The sequence below is a fragment of the Antennarius striatus genome, chromosome 4 (assembly GCF_040054535.1).
Source record: "Antennarius striatus isolate MH-2024 chromosome 4, ASM4005453v1, whole genome shotgun sequence".
Lineage (NCBI taxonomy): Eukaryota > Metazoa > Chordata > Actinopteri > Lophiiformes > Antennariidae > Antennarius > Antennarius striatus.
In genome coordinates, this window is record NC_090779.1 from 6963056 (window position 1) to 6982834 (window position 19779).

The following is a 19779-nucleotide window of genomic DNA, read 5'->3' on the forward strand; positions in this document are numbered from 1 at the left end:
TCACAGTCACAACCCGGATGTTGATCCAAATTCTATTCACGTTACTATAACACCATCAGTTCCTAGAGGTGCAGAATAACTTCTTGGTGACTTGGTGGTTCTGTAGATGATGGATGAAAATCTCCTACCCTACATCAGCCTCACAAACATAACTATATTCAGCTATTACCATGCCATTTGTCCAATGAACCATCACAACTGTCCATAAAAAATAATAAGGAGAAGACAGTGTTCAGAAAAAATCAGGTATTTATTGTTTGCCATGGCTCAAACCTTATTTAACAATTAAAAGAAGAGTCTTTCCAGTGATAAGGCCAGACTGTGAAAGGTACCGACTGTGAGAACCACTGACTGTCAAAAAGCAAAGCATTCTTTTCTCATAACTTTATTAATCCTGAAATGTTTTTTTCTGTCTCCATCTGAGTCATTCCTATGGATCAGTTGGCAGCCCTTATGGCTGCAAAACACATCATATGACGTATTAAATGTGCGTATAAGAAATCTTTTTTTTCTTCTTTTTTTTTTTTTTTAATTTAAGATGCAGTACCCCATCTCACCTGAGGCGGATGTGGTGGCGCTGTTCACACCGTCTCTGGGTTTCGTTTTCCGGCTTCTTCTTCTGCGTTTCACCACTTCACAACAATCACAGCGGCTCTGCGACACGAAAAGGCGTCGCCCAGCCGAGCTGTCAGTGAAATGAGGAAATTTGTGCTCCCTTTCGCGCTTCATGTGATGAGTTAACCGTGATTTACCTTAAGTAACGTGGATTAAGACGGTGTTTAGCTAACTGCACCTGTTGTGGAGCCCGTAAACGCAAACTTACCCGGTGTTGCTAACACAGCTGAACTAGGAGTAGACTTGTTTTCTACGTCAACAAGTGAGTAAGAAGTCATGGTTTTAAATGTCTGCTGGTTTACGTGTCCTGTAATGTAGCTGCTCTGTTCTGTAGAGCTGGTGAAACGGATCATTCTCAGGAGCGTCGGGCTCAGAATCAAACATGGCTTTTTCCTGCCTTGGTGTGATGTTTTTCCACGTGTTTAGCTCCACGCTGTACCTCTCATTCACTGAAATTAGGTTTATAATATCCTCAAGGTGTAAAAACACTTTCGCAATTTCTCTAAAAAAAGCCTCAATGGGTCATGTCTGTTTGGTTTTACATCTGTATGTTTGTACTCCTCCTTTACCATGTATTCTTGCATGTAGGAATATTTTACAGCTTTGCCCATACTGTTGACTTTAGATCAGGGTATATCAGCCTCTTTTTCTTCATCTGACCATCTCACCTCAGTCCAAATATAATAAAATATTTCTAATGCCCTAATTTTAAATCAGCAACAGGGAAGTTATAAAGCTTTAGTTTACATGTTTTAGCTGTGTTTCTATTCGATACTAGGATTAAGATGTTGGCTCTGTTATTATCATTACTGTGCTTGTATCAACTTCAGCAATTTCATGCAAATTTCCTTTTTTCTTGCAAACCAAATCAGCCCACATTGACCCCACCCCTCATTTTTTTCCAGAAAGCAGCAGTAGCAGGACTTTACCTGTGATGTAGTCATTTGACCTGACTGGCTTGCCCGTCTGACTGCTCAGAGGAGGGGTTGAGATCCTTCTCCAATCACAGCAATGGATGAGGACACTCCGACACTAAGGCCCAGACGGATCCAGAACCAGAACGTGGTTCATCGTCTTGAGAGGCGCAGGATCTGCTCAGGCCGACCCGGAGCTCACTGGTACAGAGTGCGTTGCTTCCACCAGAACCTTTTCCCCAACTTCACTGTGGTCAATGTGGAGAAGCCGCCCTGTTTCCTGAGAAAGTTCTCACCAGACGGACGCTGTTTCATCGCCTTCTCGTCCGACCAGACGTCTCTGGAGGTAAGACGACTGTAACTCTTTTCATATCTTTAAATGCTTTAACCACTACGTATTAAATGACTTTTATTTCCCAGTCTTGAAAAGCAACTGATAAGCACTGGAATAGCTGAGTGATGAAGTTTTCCCAATCCTATGCTACTCTTACAGATATATGAATACCAAGGCTGCCAGGCAGCTCAAGATTTACTGAGAGGTCAGGAAGGAGAGACTTTACTAACAGCCAATGACCAGCGCTCTCTTAGCATCCGAGGCCGCCTGTTTGAACGCTTCTTCTCTTTGCTCCATGTCACTAATGTGGCCTCAAATGGAGAACATCTCAATAGGGAGTGCAGCCTCTTTACAGACGACTGCCGGTATGTCATTGTTGGGTCAGCCGTGTACGTTCCTGAGGAGCCCCAGCCTTTCTTCTTTGAGGTAACTTTACCATCAACAATTCCGCAAATCACCCAGGAAACCAGAAACTACTTGACAGGATGACTCAGACTGCCGCTTTCATTCATTTTCCATCACACACAAGGTGTATAGGAACAACGAATCTGTGACTCCCAACCCTCGGTCTCCTCTGGAAGACTACTCCCTCCACATTATCGACCTCCACACAGGCAGGCTGTGTGACACCAGGTCCTTTAAGTGTGACAAGATCATCCTGTCTCACAACCAGGGCCTCTACCTCTACAGGAACATCCTGGCTGTGCTGTCTGTCCAGCAGCAGACCATTCATGTGTTCCAGGTGACCACATTTACCTTTTCCTCTTAAAATCTACACTGCTAGTGACATACTAATGAGTGTTGTTGAAGGAGGTGTTTTACTGGCTTGACAAGCCACAGTTAAAGCTTTCAGCCTCACGCCATCATGGAAAAGCGTCTGTAAAGTCTTTTAGCACATTTTAAAAAGTGCTTTTTAAATAAAATGGACTTAAGAGAATCTTTATTTTCATCTTCCGTCATATCTCTTTTTATTCCCTCTCTTTGCCAGGTCACTCCAGAAGGAACGTTTCTAGATGTCCGGACTATTGGCCGCTTTTGTTATGAGGATGACCTCCTGACTCTTTCAGCTGTTTACACTGAATCTCAGGCTGAGAGTCAGCCGGGATTCCCTCGCCTGTACACTGACAAAACCATCAACTCCCTGAAGCACAGGCTGCTGGTCTACCTCTGGAGGAGGGCGGAGCAGGACGGCAGCGCCACTGCCAAGAGGAGGTAAACAACATCACTCTGACTGTCATCCTTCTGTTTTTCCTTCCAACCTTGGTTCAAGTCTCACAGTGTCAACATACCTGCAGATTATTTCTCACAGTTTTACTGTCTTTCCTGTGTGAAAATGATGCCTGGTGTATAATTGTCAGTGTGTCCATTTGTCCAGCCCCCTATCAGTTATAATTTCCTTTGTCTGGATTGTAGCTCATATACAGTACAAACCAGTTTCACCAACCTTTGCAGATGAATAAACCCTGATTTATTTATTATGTGTTATGTAGTCAGCTGCACTGATTTGCCAGTTTATATAGTTTAATAGTTCATGACTTATATCCTGTAACTAAATAAATAATAATGTATTGGGTTGGCTGTTCATCTGTCCCATCCTCGTAAAAGCATTACTGCAACTCAAATTTGGCATAAATGACCTGTAGGATGTAAGGATGAATTGATTTTGGCAGTAAAAGGTGTGTTTTTGATGCTTTTATCATTTATATCATACTCCATCTAATAAGATGTGATGAAGTGGCGCTGACATTTAATACATTTATATTAGAAAGGAAAATTTATTAAAGTCTTTAGTGTCTTTGCATTGTTCAACAACGTAGATGAAAGGCAGACTGTGACCACATTGGTGTGTTGTTGACTAATCTTGGCTGCAGTCCTCGAAACAGGACTGAATGAATAGATCATCGCTGACTGGTTGAAGATGTGTGTGAAGCATCCGTGCTGGACAATGACGTGTCTATTCACCAGCATCCTTATTTGAAGTATTGCAGTTCACCACAAGGTCATTGGTCATTGCACTTCATGTGACAAAGCTATTACTGTTAGCATATATGAAGAGTCTGGATGGACGCAGGTCTTAAGTGCAGCTGGAGGAGGGAGATGATTCACCATCAAAGCACATACCTTGATGTACACATGTGAATAAAATTGTTGGTACCCACAGTGGTCACTGAAACATCGTGAAATTGACAAAAGTACTAAATAAAAATTTACCGAAAATTAGCCAATGAAAATCAGACATTGCTTTTGAATTGTGGTTCAATAGAACCTTATTAAAAAACAAACTAATGAAACAGGCTCAGACAAAAATGATGGTACCCTTGAGTTAATATTATGTTGCACAATCTTTTGAGACACCGATTTCTGTAACTATCCGTGAGACATCTGCAACTGTCAACAGGTATTCTGGCCCCCTCCTCAAGAAGAAACTGCTCCAGTTGTCTCAGATCTGAAGACAACATGTTTCAGCTTCTTCCACAGATGTTCAATAGGATTTAGATCAGGACTCAAAGAAGGCCACGTCAAATAGTCTGATGTCAGGGCTCGAGATTGCGACCATTTTGGTCGCATATGCGCCCAAATTTTTATCAGTGCAACTATTAAATATATTTGGGAGCACCGGTGCGACTAGGGAAAAAAATCTGGTGCGCCTTTTTTTGTGAGACCGCGCTCCTGCGGTCCTGCCAGGAAACAATGAGAGCGCAAATGCGGCTGCTCTCCTGGGCGAGGGAGAGAGGCGCGCGGAATGGAGATGGACGGAGCGGTCTCTATCGCTCCTTCACTGCCTTGGTTTTGGGTAGGTGCTCCTAAAGTCTTTGCTGGTGCTACTAACTTCTAAATTTGGGAGCACCAGTGCTACCAAGAAAAAAGGTTAATTTCGAGCCCTGTCTGATGTTTTGCTCAAAATCATTATTGAATGTTTTTAGCTGTGTATTTAAGGTCATTATCCAGTTGGAAGACCCGTGACCTGTGACTGAGACCAGGCTTTCTGACACCAGGCAGCAGAATCCTTAATAGTCTTAAGATTTCTTTTACACAGCACAAAATGAAGACTCCCTGTCTCAACTTAATCGAGCCTCCTCCATGTTTCACAGTGGGGAAAAGGTTCTTTTCTTAGTATGCTTCATTTTTGTGTATTTTAACATGGAACTGATGTACCAGAACACTCTAGGACATTCTGAGAACCTACAAGAACATTCTCCCAGAACGTTTGTGGATTGTGGCAAATTCCAGTCTTGTTTTTTCATGATTTGCTTTCAATAGCAGTGTACTCCTGGGTCGTCTCCCATGAAGTCCACTTTGTCTCAAACGACATATGGCGTGATCGAGCACTGATGTTCCTTGAACCTTGGTGTTCACCTTTATCTTCCTTGGAGGTCGTTCTGGACTCTGGTTACCATTCATGTTATCCGTGGCCCATTTGGCTACGATCCCGTGGACCTTAAACTTCTGAATAACGTGTGTGACTTTAGTAACAGGAGCATCGAGCTGCTTGGAGAAGGTCTCCGAGCAGCTCGATGCTTTTACATGCTTGTCTTTCATTTTCTTTCTGATCTCCTGAGAGATCTCTCTCCTTGGCTTCCTGTGCTCCATGTTCAGTGTGCTCAATGCCATGTCAATAAACAGCACAGCGACTGTTTGTCACATTTTAAATGGCCAGACTGACTGAATACAACTTTGAACGCACCTCGGATTGTAATTAGACAACACATCTTAGTTTATCATGCCCCGATTGTCAAATTATTTTCAATCTTTTCTTGGGGTACCATAGTTTTTGTCCAGATCATTGGTTTCTTGGGTTTTTGTAAATTAATTTTGTTCATTGCCAATGCAAAAGCAATGTCTGTTTTTCATTGATTAATTTTCAGTAATCTTTTTATTTATTATTTCTTTTGCCAGTTTCAAGTTGTTTCAGTGAACATTATGGGTTTTTCTTAAATTAAAGGAGTAACGCAATGTTTCTTTGTACCTCGAAGAACCCAGCAGATCAGACAGGGTAGTTAATTAATGGATTAAATAAATAATGGCAACAACTGAAACACATTTCCTTACATAGGGAGATAATAGAGTCACTGTGTTTTTTGGCTGTTGAACAAACTGATTGTGGGTTAAGAGGGAACAGCATGTTTGTGTGGGCAGAGCAGCTAAAGATGCTGTTGAACATAAAACCCAAAGTAAGTTTCACTGTCTGCCGCGCACGCAAATCCAACGCTTGGAAGTCTAAGAACCACTTCTGTTTATACGGCTGCTGGTTTTTCATTTCATTTCTCTGCACTTCATCCAGCTCTCTCTGTCTGTCACCAGATTCTTCCAGTTCTTTGATCAGCTGAGGAGGCTGAGGATGTGGAAGATGCAGCTGCTGGATGAACATCACCTCTTTATTAAATACACCAGCGAAGACGTGGTCACGCTCCGAGTCACCGACCCTTCACAGGTAGAAACGCACACACAAACGCACACGTGTGGATTCCTCTCTTTGTTGTTCTCCTTTGCCTCGCTCGTGTCTTTTGTTGATTGAGCTGTACAACAGAGACCCTAACTCTCCTTCACGTCTCCAAGTACACGTCTGTCCTTCAGCTCCTGCTGTTCATTCATGGCGACAACAAATGGATCTAATTAATGTGTGTTTTATTGACATGAACTCTATTCATCTCTCCAGTGGAGTATATATAAGTTTCCTATTTATATTCATATTCTTTGCTCATATCTAAACACGTCTCTTGCTGGGTTCTTTGGCTTGTTGCTGTTGAAGACCAGGGTGGATTGTGCTGTGCTTTAAAATCATCCCGCCCTCCTTCATTTCTTTCGTCCTCTCACAGCCGTCCTTCTTTGTCGTGTACAACATGGTGTCTACAGAGGTGCTGGCCGTCTTTGAGAACACGTCTGACCAGCTGCTGGAGCTTTTAGAGAATTTTTGCGACCTGTTCAGAAATGCTACCCTTCACAGCCAAGCAGTCCAGTTCCCCTGCTCAGCATCATCAAACAACTACGCACGGCAGGTTCAGAGAAGGTACGGAGGAAATAGTCACGGTTTTTCAATATAATACATCAATTCAATACATGCACTCGGGTCAAGGTCCTGTCTGTGCTCCTGGGTCAAGGGACCTTTTCTTAATGAAAGACACATCTGCACCTGATGTTCTGAAGCCAAATGTCAGAGGGGATTTGAAGATGGTGGTTTGGAAGGGAACAAGATCAACGGCAATCGCCTGCAGGAGGGAAGGGAGTTTAGGACTTAATCTGGATATAAAAGAGAGACATTAAGACAGTCGTCATGGCTGCAGGAGCTGTGATTGAATTTTGCCATTTGACTTGCCAGTGTAGATGACCACATCTTCTGGTGAAGGTGAAGGAGGAGGACAATACAGGAGGAAGAGATGATAGAGAAGACAGTTTGAGTAGGGACAATAGCTTATAATAGGATTTCAAAGTGGTGAAAATTGATTTCTTTACAAAGAAGAGGAGGATGTAAACACTGGAACGTAAACCAGATTTATACCATTTTACAGCTAGCTGGGACACAACCGGTTTACAGCTTTCAGACAGCTAGAAAATGGGTGTAGAGTGATTCTGGTCTACTAGAGTGGAACAAAATAACATTTTTTGAGCCCATTTGAAGCAAACTTTTCAACTGTCAAAAGAAAATGGGTTGTGCAAAGCTTAGTATGAGAAAAATGGAGGCCGGTCTTTTTGGATTTTTTTTTTAAGGATTGTGGGAATATCCATAAAGATATAGTGGAAACAGCCCATCTGTCGTGTCAGGTAAATTCCCCAGGCCAGCAAAATTGAGGTAATGTTTTCTCCAACTATTTTTTCAAAATGGAATGGAGTCACGGCTGAATGTTAGTAGAGCTGGGTCTGTAACATAATCAGGTTTTTACAGAGTTCATTTTACCTCAAGAAAAATTTTTTGTATCCCGACATGACATTTATGCATCTCAAAAGTAGTAACAGAATATACAGTAGAAGTGTACACAAGGATTGAGTTTTGCCAATAGTACAATATAAAAACTAAACAAACTGTTAATTTTAATGTTTTTTATTAATAACATCATAACTGTTTAAGTAAAAAGGAAAAAAAAAGTCTTCTTCTTCTCCTTTCGTCTTTTCCCTTCAGGGGTCGCCACAGTGAATCAGTTGCCTCCATCTAACTCTGTCTTCTGAATCCTCTTGTCTCACACCAACTACCTTCATGTCCTCTGTCATTACATCCATAAACCTCGTCTTTGGTCTTCTTCTCGGTGTGGAAGTCATAGGTTTGATTCGCATATTTGATTTGGAAAAGGTTTTACATCGGATGCCATTCCTGACACAACCCTCTGTATTTATCTGGGCTTGGGACTGGCACAATAAGACACTGGCTTGTGCCGTCTTGCGGCTACATTAAAAAGAAAAAAAAGAGTAAAATTGTATATTAGTTTTATCAAAATGTTAAAGCCTGATAGTCATTTAAAAAAACAGTTTTAGAAATAAAGAAAGATGTAATACAGTTTTTTTTTCACTCAATACTTTTCTTTGTCTTTAATTCATATATTCTGCACCAAGCTGACAGACATTTCAGTAATATCTCTCAGTAATATCTGTATCTTTGTCTCTATTAACTCTTGATTGTTTTTATTCAAGAAAACCCTCATTTTCACTTTCTTTTTCTTGAACTTTGCGTCTTTTTCCAATCAATCAATCAAGTTTTATAAGAAGTCGGGTTAGTAGGATGTGATTGGAGAATAGGAGAGAGAGAGGTTGGACAGGAGGAGGAGTAACAAAGAGGGTCAGAGAGAAGAAGGAGGAAAGAGGAGCTCAGTGTGTCTGGATGTTGAGTCTCCAGTAGTGTAGGTCTATAAGAAAAAAAGCCTAAGCCGCCTTAATGGTAAAATTTTTAAAAAGAAACGTAGTCTTAAATAATGAGAGGGTATCTGCCTCTCAAACTGAGGTAGGGAGGTGGTTCTACAACAGAGGGGGCTTTGATATCTTAAGTCTCTAGTCCTATTTTTGTAGATTCTGGGAACCACCAGTAGGCCAGTATGTTGAGAGCGTAATGCTCTAGATAGATTATATGGAACTAAAAGTTGCCTGGCCATGAAGGCTTTGTAATTGAGGAGTATTTTAAATCAATCAATCCTAGCTTTCACAGTGAGCGACTGCAGAGAAGCCAACACAGGAGAAATATGGTCTCTGGTTAAAAAAATGAGTTACAGTAATCTAGTCTGGATGTGATGATAGCACGCATTAATTTCCCCACAATATGCCCGATTTTAGCAATGTTTCGGAGATGGAAAAGGGCCCTTCTAGAAACCTGTTTTACGTGTGAGTCAGAGTCTTTATTTGTCATGCTGACACACGTTTTCACATTTGACAGTACGAAATACATCTCTGAAGGTCCCAGTAAGCCCGGTCGATAAATAAGATAAGTTAAGAAAAACAAGAAAGAAAGTTAAAAATGTAAGATAAATAAGAAAAGAGAACAGAGAAATGTTTAAAAATGTGAGATATATAAAGTGTAAAGTTTATGAACAGCAAAAATTTATTTACAATGCAGCAGTTTAAGTGTGTTGGTGCTCCGTCTATTGCACCTGATGAAGCACCATATTACATCAAATCCCCGTGTGTCTGTGGTGACACACGGGGGGCCACAGGAGTTCAGCTGTCTAACAGCCTCTGGGAAGAAGCTGTTTCTCAGCCTGGTGGTCCTGCTCCAGAGGCTCCGTAGTCTCCTGCCTGAGGGGAGGGGTTGGAACAGACAGTGTGCTGGGTGGGTGGGGTCTGTCATGATGTGGGTGGCCCTCCTTCTATCCCTACTTGTGTAGATTTCTGTGGTGGTAGGTAGGCCACCCCCTACAGTCCTCTGTGCGGACTTCACAACCCTCTGCAGAGCTTTCCTATCTGCTGCAGAGCAGCTGCCGTGCCACACGGTGATGCCGGTGGTGAGGATGCTCTCCACTGCACCCCTGTAGGCCTTCAGGACGGGGCTCCCCTGTCCAGCACGCCTCAGATTCCTGAGGAAGTAGAGCCGCTGGTGGGCCTTCCTGAGCAGGAAGGAGGTGTTACAGCTCCAGGTGAGGTCCTCCGTGAGATGAACCCCTAAGTACCTGTAGCTGGAGACCACCTCCACAGCTGCTCCTCCGATGTGCAGAGGGGGAGGGGAGTGTCTTTTCCACAGAAGTCCACCACCATCTCCTTGGTCTTCCCCACGCTGATGCAGAGGTTGTTGCGTCTGCACCAGTGCACCAGGTGCTCCACCTCCTCTCTGTATTTGGACTCATCATTGTTCTGGATGCGTCCCACCACTACTGTGTCGTCTGCGAACTTTACTATATGACAACTCGGGTGTTTTGCTGAGCAGTCATACGTCAGTATGATTGAAGACCAAGCAATCAGATTGATACAGATTGATACATCAGTGTATCAATCAACCTTTATTTGTGTAGCACTTAATCACATCAGCAGACATTTCAAAGCGCTTTAACAGACAGAGAAACCTAACAGGACGCTTATGATCGTTCTGGAGGGTCTAACTAACTCCTCACTCTCACTGCAGCGTGTAAAACGAGCAGACATCGTGTTACCGTTTGGTCTATTTCAGTCAGGCACAATCATGCAGGTGAATCTCGTGACGAGAAAATCGAGATCCAAACTTAATGGCGATTTCCGGGTTCGAAATTTAAGTGGATGAATGGAAAAATTGTGAATATTTTTGTTGAATGGAAGTGCATTTAAAGGCAGGGACGCACACTGTCTAACGATCGTGCAACCCTGTCAAAAAATGTGCGTGAAAGACGCAAGGACGCACACAGACGAGAACACTGTGTATGAACAAACTGACGTAGAATCAGCACAGTTCAGACATTTCTGACATTTAATGAGATGTGAACAATCTCCTCTTGTGTGTCGCTGTAGCTCGAGGCTACTATGCCCAAGAGACAAGTAAAGGTCCTGTTTGATGTCACTGTGATGACATCTTGTCTGTCTGCACCTCAGATTCAAAGACACCATCGTGAACGCCAAATATGGCGGGCACACGGAGGCGGTGCGCCGGCTGCTGGGCCAGCTGCCCATCAGCGCCCAGTCCTACAGCAGCAGCCCATACCTGGACCTCTCCCTCTTCAGCTACGACGACAAGTGGGTTTCAGTGATGGAGAGACCCAAGACCTGTGGAGACCACCCCATCAGGTAAGGATCTGTCATGTGATCACAAGAGTCGTGACAGAACCACGTTATCGATTAGGTACAGATTTAAATGTTGACAGGAAGAAATACAGCCTTAAACAAGAGTCAAACTGACTTTCCTCTTTCAAAGGTCATTTTAGATAAATAAATGATTTTTTTGTCAGTAGCCACTGAAAAGCCTTCATAGTTTTTATGGCTTCAAAAGGTAAATGACTAAAATGTTTTGTTACTTCATCAAATAGACTCAAATCAATCTGTACCAGCGGTGAGAATTAATTATTATTTATCGGGCACACAGCCACTTCTGGGTTTTAATCATAAATGTAATATTTTGTTACGATTAGGACTTTTGATAAAACAGTCAAATGTTCAACTTCAGATTGTGTTCAGACACATTACTGTGAGAGTTTTTACTTTTGTTGAATCTAAACAAACAATAAATGGAAAATAATTGCCATTTTTGCCACCCGAGGGCATTTTGTGTTTGGTACGCTGTGTTTGTCAGACATGTATGCAGCGTGTATTCTTGAACATTAATATCTTTGCTTGGTCTTCATCCCTCATCCCTCACCCTGTAGGTTTTACGCCCGGGACTCAGGCCTGTTGAAGTTTAAGATCCAGGCAGGCCTGTTGGGACGACCCGTAAACCACGCAGTGCGACGTCTTGTCGCCTTCACTTTCCACCCTTTCGAACCCTTTGCCATCTCTGTCCAGCGGACCAATGCGGAATATGTTGTCAACTTCCACATGAGACACGTCTGTGCGTGAGGGCATTGCGAATGTGTGCAACAAAACTCACGCAGTTGTAATTGCAGGGCTCTTGGGTTTCTGTTGGCACTTACTGGTGACAATCCACCCAACATGTCCTCCATCGGGAAGCACAAAAGAATTTGTTCTCTTAGTCACCCTCTTCTCCTGAGAAATCAGCAGTGCTCTAACTCAATTCTCCTCCTGATGGAAACCACGGTTCTGCTTCTCTTTTCTCCCTCCATCACACAGTGGTCACTCCACTTCTGCCCCTCCTCCCCTTCTACCAGAAAGCTGCGACTCTGCCTGCTCCTTCTTTCCCCTTCCTCCGCAGAACAAAGAGGAACCTGTAGGGAGGAAAGGTTGGAATAAGTGTAAATGGTGATGTAGAGAGAGTGATTGATGTGCGACGGAGGTGGGAGCCGCAGGAAGCTGGAACTCTCAGAAAGAACCAGAGATTTATATTTTTTTTGACCGTGTGCTGAAAGCTGCACGTGGAGTTAGTCCATGACTAGATGTTCAACAAATTATTTCTTTGTCACATGGATGTAGAAAATGGTGCTTATTGTATTTTATTGTTTTTACATTTATTTTATTATTTTTTACATTTGGTCACTTATATATATTTTATGTCAATAAATAATCTACATTTTTCAGAATCCAAGTGTGTGTGTGTGTGTGTGTGTGTGTCACCTGATGCAGCAGGTTCACTACTTGTCCCATCCAGTAATCTGTTTCTGAACTCGCTGTTCAGACGGCGGGTCGTGCTCAGAAACATCTCACTGCATATGTTAATGCCATCAAGCCTTATAATGAACATGTAATGATATTAGCACATGTTTACTACATATGGAGTCCAGATAGGCTACAGTGTGTGCCATTCTATTTAATTCTCTACAGCGGTGTGTAGGATCACAATGTTTCTACTTTATATCAGGTCCATCTGTTCTGCACACGACATGTGTTTACATATGAAATATGTCATTAAAACACAAACACAGACAGGAATAAACAAATGCACACGTCTGCCCATCCCCATCCCAAGGGGCTCATTCATAAATAGGCCGATGTGATAAACATATATAAAGGTAACAAACACACGCAGGCAGCTGCAAGAGGTCATGGCGGTATTGAAAGCAGGTGCTGAGGGATTAAGTGTCCTCCTAGCCTCTTATTACACTGCAGTGGACCCGGGAGATGCATGTGTGTTGGAGACAGATGGACTAACGGAGGCCAGAACGTGTTACCGACAAGAGATGAGAAACAAGAAATGATTGCTGACGACGGGATGAGAGGAAAGCGGGATCGATGTATTCTGCAGCTGCTTTTGCATAAGCGCAGTAAACATTGTCTTGTAAATGGAGGCTTATGGAAGCCTTGTTATGTCATAATGATTGTAGTGTGTTTGTGTAAGCTTGTGTGCGGCAACATGCTGTGATAATCAACTAATTACAGGAGGGCACGCAGCGGGGATGGACCGGCCTACATATAGGAGGACACACTGTTGTCCTGAGCACACAGGATGACCGTGAAAAATCTAAGAAAAAATAAATAAAAACAGTGTAAGAAAGAATGTTGGTGCATTCGTACATCCTCAAGCAACACCTGAGCTCATTCTACCCCGTTTGCTGCTCCGACAGTTGATACGTTCTCTGCAGGAAACATTAGCTTGAACTTTATAGATAATGTGAGCAATTATCAGCTTTTCAAATCACCCAAAAAGCCCCCCAAAAAAAGGCTGTCAGAGCCGAGCTAAGTGTGCTGCAGGATTCTTCAGTGCAAACAGAGATAATATATTACGACATGAACCCAGTTCCTCCTAGCACAATAGAAAATATTTTGTTTGTGTAAGAATCAGGTAAGCCCAGAGCCTTCTCCATGACCTTGGTTGCCACAGAAACATAACTGCTCTCTGCTTGGTAGCCTGGTCTTTTCTAATTGCTGTTGTCTTGGCAACAGCACAACCAATGCAATCCAGAAAAGGCCACAATCAACAGTGTTTCCTGTTGCAGCGCTCGTTTTCTCAGAGCCGTTTCTAAACATCTCCCAGAACTGGTGCGCAGTGAGGGGTGTTCGTCACGCATAGCAGGATGGACACTGAAAAATACTGAACCCCAACTAAAGGATATGAAATAAAGAAAAACCAAGGATCTGGATCTTCACCAAACTTTTATATATACGGTATGTCCCTGTCCCTCCATAATACCTGGGGAATTTTCATTTCACTACATCCAGTAATCCTGCTGACAATCCAACAGACAGATGAAAACTGACCTCCTGGGCTGAGGTGAAAATAGGAATTGTGATTTTATTAAAGACTTACATCTACAGTGAACAGAAAATAAAAGATAAAAAAATAATAATTTGTGTAATGAAACATACAGCTTCTACCACTAAAGATGTTTTCTCTTCACCACAGCAACAGAGCTCAGCTCCATTTGCTTTTCCTCTGTTTGACACATCTGGTTTTTCAGATTTCTGTGAACATAGAAATCTGATCAGTTGAAATCTGATTTGAGTCTCATTTCACATTCAAGGCCTGTAAGAGACCAAGTAGCAAGGACACAAACACAAAGATTCATTTCAAACTGTTAAGGTTTTATTTAGCCGATTCTTTCAGTCAGCGTAAAGAACTGAAACCTCAGCAAAGACTGACGCCAACACAACTACAGTACAAATAAACCAATAAGGCATCAGAAGTGTGAACTGATCAACCTCAACCTGATGAATGGCAAAGAAGAGATTAACATGTTCACATACACCAGGTGGAAACTGAATCAGTGCAATTAATACACTCCAAAGTAGAGTCAACCACCTAGAAAAGCACAGAGAGCAAACAGTTTAAGAATGTTGCTCAGGTCCCCTGCCCTGCACTGGGAGATAGATCCTTCCACTTCCTGTTTATTAGAATAAAAGGCTTCCGCAACTTCTGTCTGTGGCTCACGGAGAATAGATAAGACTATATGGTAAATTCCCAGTCACCATATGACCATATAATGTAGATTAAAATGTGTAGGATTATAATGAAAACACTTCTATGTCTCCACAAGGTGTTTTTTCCAGACTTTGGGTTTGAAGATTCCCCAGACAGACTGGTTCTTTTGGGTCTAGCAGGTCCTTCCAGAATCTAGACCTTCCCTCTCTTAAGTGTCAAACAGCTGCGGGTCATCCTATCAAATACATGCATGAACCACATCATGCCTAAATGTGGTGTTTAGCACCCATTTGTGACCAATAATAAAGCTCAGGTTCTGATCAGACCAGCTGTTCTTCCCAAACAATCCATTGCTTTTCTCCACCACTGGCCTCTACAGATCCCAGCAATTCTGAAGCGTCCTTCATGGAATGTACAGAGACTAAAATCCTCAACCACTGCTGAAATCTTTACCTCAGGAACCCTCTTATCCTCCAGTCTGAGTACCAACGCAGTGACATTCAATAGAATTGTTTTAATATATAATTTCTTTTTCTTTTTTCTTTTTTTTTTACATATTATTCTGAGAACAGCATGTACCCAGATCATTGGGGCTATCGCTATCTGAAAATTGTTTCCTCACAGTATGAAAATGTCCTGTGAAAACTGTATGGAGCTTCAAAAACATTCACCAAAAACTCAGGTCCACAGGTGAGGTTGAAAGTTTGAAGAAAAAATAATTAATTAATTGATGTGTAATATTAATATAATGTTGTCATATTGTTGGAATATTTTATCAGTATATGATGTAGAACAGAATTAAGAGAAATCACGACATAGTTATTGCACTTATGGAATATCTATGTCGCTTTCAGTGAGTCCAAAATCACCAGAGCAGCTCCCAGTAAACACAATCTGATCACCAGCCCAGCACTGACACAGAGCACAATTATTTCCTAAAGGCTTCTGCTCCATCATGATGCTCGTTGCTGTGGTTTCAAAGCCACTCTGGTGGATTTAAGAGCTCCGCTATGAGGAGAGCAGTGTGGGGTCTGTGTGCTTCATGTTTCATTTCAAACTGCTGCAAAATACAGCGGAGATGATGAAGGAAGACCAGGTAATCATATGGATCAGGAAGTGACCAGAAAATATTAATCATGTGGGATCTCACCATCCTGACTTCCATAAAGCACACACAACGTCCACAGATGTGACTTTTTCATTATTATTCTAAATTTTGATGTCCTATTGTTAGTCTGTCTGTAATTACTGTCACTGTCTTGTACTCCACTCAGTACCAGTTATTCAGTTTTAAGCTGCTGCTGTCTGTAATCATTTATATGTTCTATAGTCATATACAGTAGTATACAATCAAAAACATAACTAGAACAAACGGAGAAACAAATTTATTCCAGAATATACAGTGAGGAGTAGATGGATAGTTAGCCTTTAAGCTAATTTCTAGCTTGAATTTAATCATAATTAGGAATGTCTTAATTATGGTGAAGCATTAGCATAGAGGTGCACACACATCTGTTGCCTGGCTACCCTGCCAGCAAATCACTGTGGAGATCTGTTCTTCAGATGGCGTGTGATTAAAGAACATGCTAAAATTGCTTTCAATGTTAAAGGAAATTATTTTTATTTAAATTATGGACTTAAATTATGGATCGGCTCCTATCCTTCTGAATAGATTACTAGAAGTGTTTTTTTTAACACTTCTGTTGACAACAAACCTGAAGAAAGTTCACCTCAATTACAAATCACAGTCACTGTGGAGAGAACCACAAATAAAATATGCTGCTTCTATTTCCTCTCATCCATCTCTCGTCCTAATGAGGTAAATCAACCAGGCTTGAATGGAAGAGAAGTGTGTCCTAAATAAAATGATGTCTAGTTGCCTCTCTATACTTGATCAGTGGATACAAAGTGGGAACTATTTCATGCTTGACCCCACCTCGTTTTTTTTTGCTCCTCATTTTCCTCTCCCGTTATTGTTATCGACCACTCTAGAATTGTTCCTTCCTGTAATATATAACACTATGGCAGTGTCAACATTTCATATCATGTGGATTAGAGTCTCAGTCATCTGTCCCACTGAGTCTGGTCCTGTACCTGTGGAGCCTCCTGGTGAGTCGCATGAAATTACAGCCCCATCACCTAATGAGTGGAGGGAGCAGGTTGGAGCCCCCACCCCCCTACAGGAGGACAGGAGGGACTCTAAATATTGATGGCAAATATTTGACACAATGGCTGGGGTGTCCCCCGACTCGGATGAGGGTGCTCTCACACACTGTCCAACAATTCATGTCATCACTGTCTACAGCTGCCTGGAAAAGAGGACGGTGGATGCTTCATATACACACACACCTACACACACAGCACTCAGGGCTCCGCTCCATGCTGAGACAAAGACACACTGTGAGTGTGTGTGTGTGTGTGTGTGTGTGTGTGTGTGTGTGCGTGCGTGCGTGCGTGCGTGTGTGTGCGTGCGTGTGTGTGCGTGCGTGTGTGCCTGAGCTACAGATTATTTCTAACTGACTTCATATCAAACACACACACACACACACACACACACACACACACACACACACACACACACACACACACTAATCCCTATGCAACCTTTTTACACAGACTCATCCTCACACACCTGACTGAGTAGCAGCTGGGGGTTTCAGGTGGAAGTCTGCTGGGAAAGCTTTGCAACATGGCCGAGCCTAAAAATATAATACACTGAGAGGTCCTTTGTGTAAACCAACACGCTGGAACATCAGTAGTTCTAACAGGAATACCTGGAAACAAGGTGAGGAGACGAGCAATCAGCGCTGAACAGACAGCAGGCTCATCCTCATGTGGTCATTGACTTCAGAGATGGAATTTATTACATGTATGTCAATTTGAATTCTTTTTTTTCTTTTCTTTTTTACATGATTGTGTTTTCAATTTATTTTGGTTAAATGTACTTAAATTAGACCCTTGAAGTATCAGGATGGTCACCTCTCCCTTGCAGCAGAAGCTTTTTTATTCCATTACATACAAACTGAGGTGGGTCTAACTGGTTTAAAACCATTCTGTGATAAATGTATGAAACCAAAACGAGTGAGGTTGACGTGGATCCTGGACCAGAGCTCCTCCAGCTCGACTTGGCAGCAACAGGTGATCAGAGTTCTCCACCTACTGGACTAAAATTGAAACTGCATGTAGTTCTTGCTTCACTATCACCATCAAATGATGCTCATGACCAGAGATGTTGTGAACCTCTGTTAATCTTCACCCAAACCCTGGACCTCCTGTTCGGTGATTCTACTCCTATTGTTTGTCATCTGACGTTGCATTATTTTATTGATCATAAATCATTCTGATTTTTACATGTTAGTATCTATAGTTTGTTACATAAATTGGATGTGGTAAAATTATGGATACCCACTGCTAATCCTGATATGTGACATATCTCCAAATAGTGGCTTTAAAAAACTGTTATAAACCATGACACCCTAATCCCAGGTCCCGGTTTGGCCAGGAATGGGTCAGTAAGGGTGATGGGATGATATTTTTGTAAAAGAACTTTTGCAATATTCTGTATTTTTGTCTAAAGCTGTCCCTAAACAATTTCAAATTGTTAGTTTGAAAACTAAAATATCATAAAAGCTTCTCTCTCTCCGTGATGTTTTTAATGGACCTCCTCACTGAATTAACATTACTACATGAACTTCTGGCTCCTTGTATCTTTTCTGAGTTTGTCCTTTTAGGTGATTTGAAGAAGTTTGATATCTAAGCCTTTCTACATGATGTGGCAGCCGTTATCTGGGAGAGAATGAGCCTCATCACATGTATGGATGATGTCTAGTCTTTTTTTAAAGACTCATTTGGAATTATTATTGACAAACGTGCTCCACGGAAAAGATTCTGGACCAAGAATCGCTAAAGCCCCTGGTTCTCCTCTGAGCTGGCTGAGTTAGTCCATCATTAAAATGGAGAACCAGGTCCTCTCAGTCTCTTGTTGACTAGCTATCCTTCAGGCTATGTAGAAATAAAACCACCGTTTTTCCACTGATGCATCTTTCTCTATCCATCACTGTGATCTGCTACTTCATCATTGTTTTCTATTTATCTATAAAAACTCTTCTAGGGAAAACCACCCAATGCCGCTCCAAACTCTTAAACCTTTCCCATAATAACAACAACCTGAGGTCCAGTGATTTTCATTACTCTATGAGAATAAAAGTCCACACTTTTAAACTTTCAGCTTTTCTGTTACTCCATATATTTATGGAGAAACTACAACATACCCTAGTTACTTCATTTTCTCTTCCACATTGAATGTGTGTCTTGGATTCATGTGTACTGATTCTTTTTTATACAGTATACTTTTTGTGTTTTAGTGTGTTTTTGTGTTTGTTATTGTTTAGTTTTTTCTTCTGAGGCCTGTTTCCAGGTCATCATCGTAAATGAAAAGTTGTTTTTAATTGATATTACCTGGTAAATAAATCCTATTAACAATCTCCTAGAGATTCCATTTGTGAAGCTCAGTGTTACAGTTGCACTGTAACACTGTAAGTACTTTAGAAGGCTTTGATTGTTTGTTTGTTTGTTTGTTTGTTTGTTTGTTTGTTTGTTTGTTAGTTAGTTTGTTTGTTTGTTTTACCTGCTTATCTGCCATTACTGCATATTTCTGACCTGGAAAAGCTGGTTGGAGCCGATCTGGTTTCCAGTCCCTCTCTGTTCTGTGTCTCACTATGTGAAAGGATTGGGGTTATATGAAAACTGATTGTAGAATGCTGACTTTTAAATCATAAGTCTAAAAACAGGAGAGGGGTCTTTTTTAGTATCAATGAATATAAAGTCAGTCAAAATTCATATTTTTTTCTCAGAACGTTTTTAACTTAAGCTGACAAAATTCTAATATCATTCTCAGTATCTCCACTTCAATCTCAGAATTGTGAGTTTTTTCTCACAACTTAAGTCATTAAAATCATGTTGAATTCAAGCCGGGACTCATTTCCATCATACTTGTAAGAGCACTGTAAGAACTGTGATGTCAGCTTCAGTTAAAAACCTGGTGATTAGCAACACGTGACAACAGCAAGTAA

The 19779-nt window shown here is 41.7% G+C and overlaps 1 protein-coding gene across 1 annotated transcript; it reads left to right on the plus strand.

The window, feature by feature from the left end:
- The first annotated feature begins 511 nt into the window (after positions 1-511).
- Positions 512-12431, plus strand: det1 (DET1 partner of COP1 E3 ubiquitin ligase). The gene is made up of 9 exons (XM_068313062.1): positions 512-877; positions 1521-1875; positions 2023-2289; positions 2393-2605; positions 2852-3075; positions 6166-6295; positions 6681-6871; positions 10837-11028; positions 11604-12431. The coding sequence occupies exons 2-9, from the start codon at positions 1627-1629 to the stop codon at positions 11791-11793; spliced, it is 1656 nt and encodes a 551-aa protein (XP_068169163.1). The 5' UTR covers positions 512-877; positions 1521-1626; the 3' UTR covers positions 11794-12431.
- The last annotated feature ends 7348 nt before the right edge of the window (positions 12432-19779 follow it).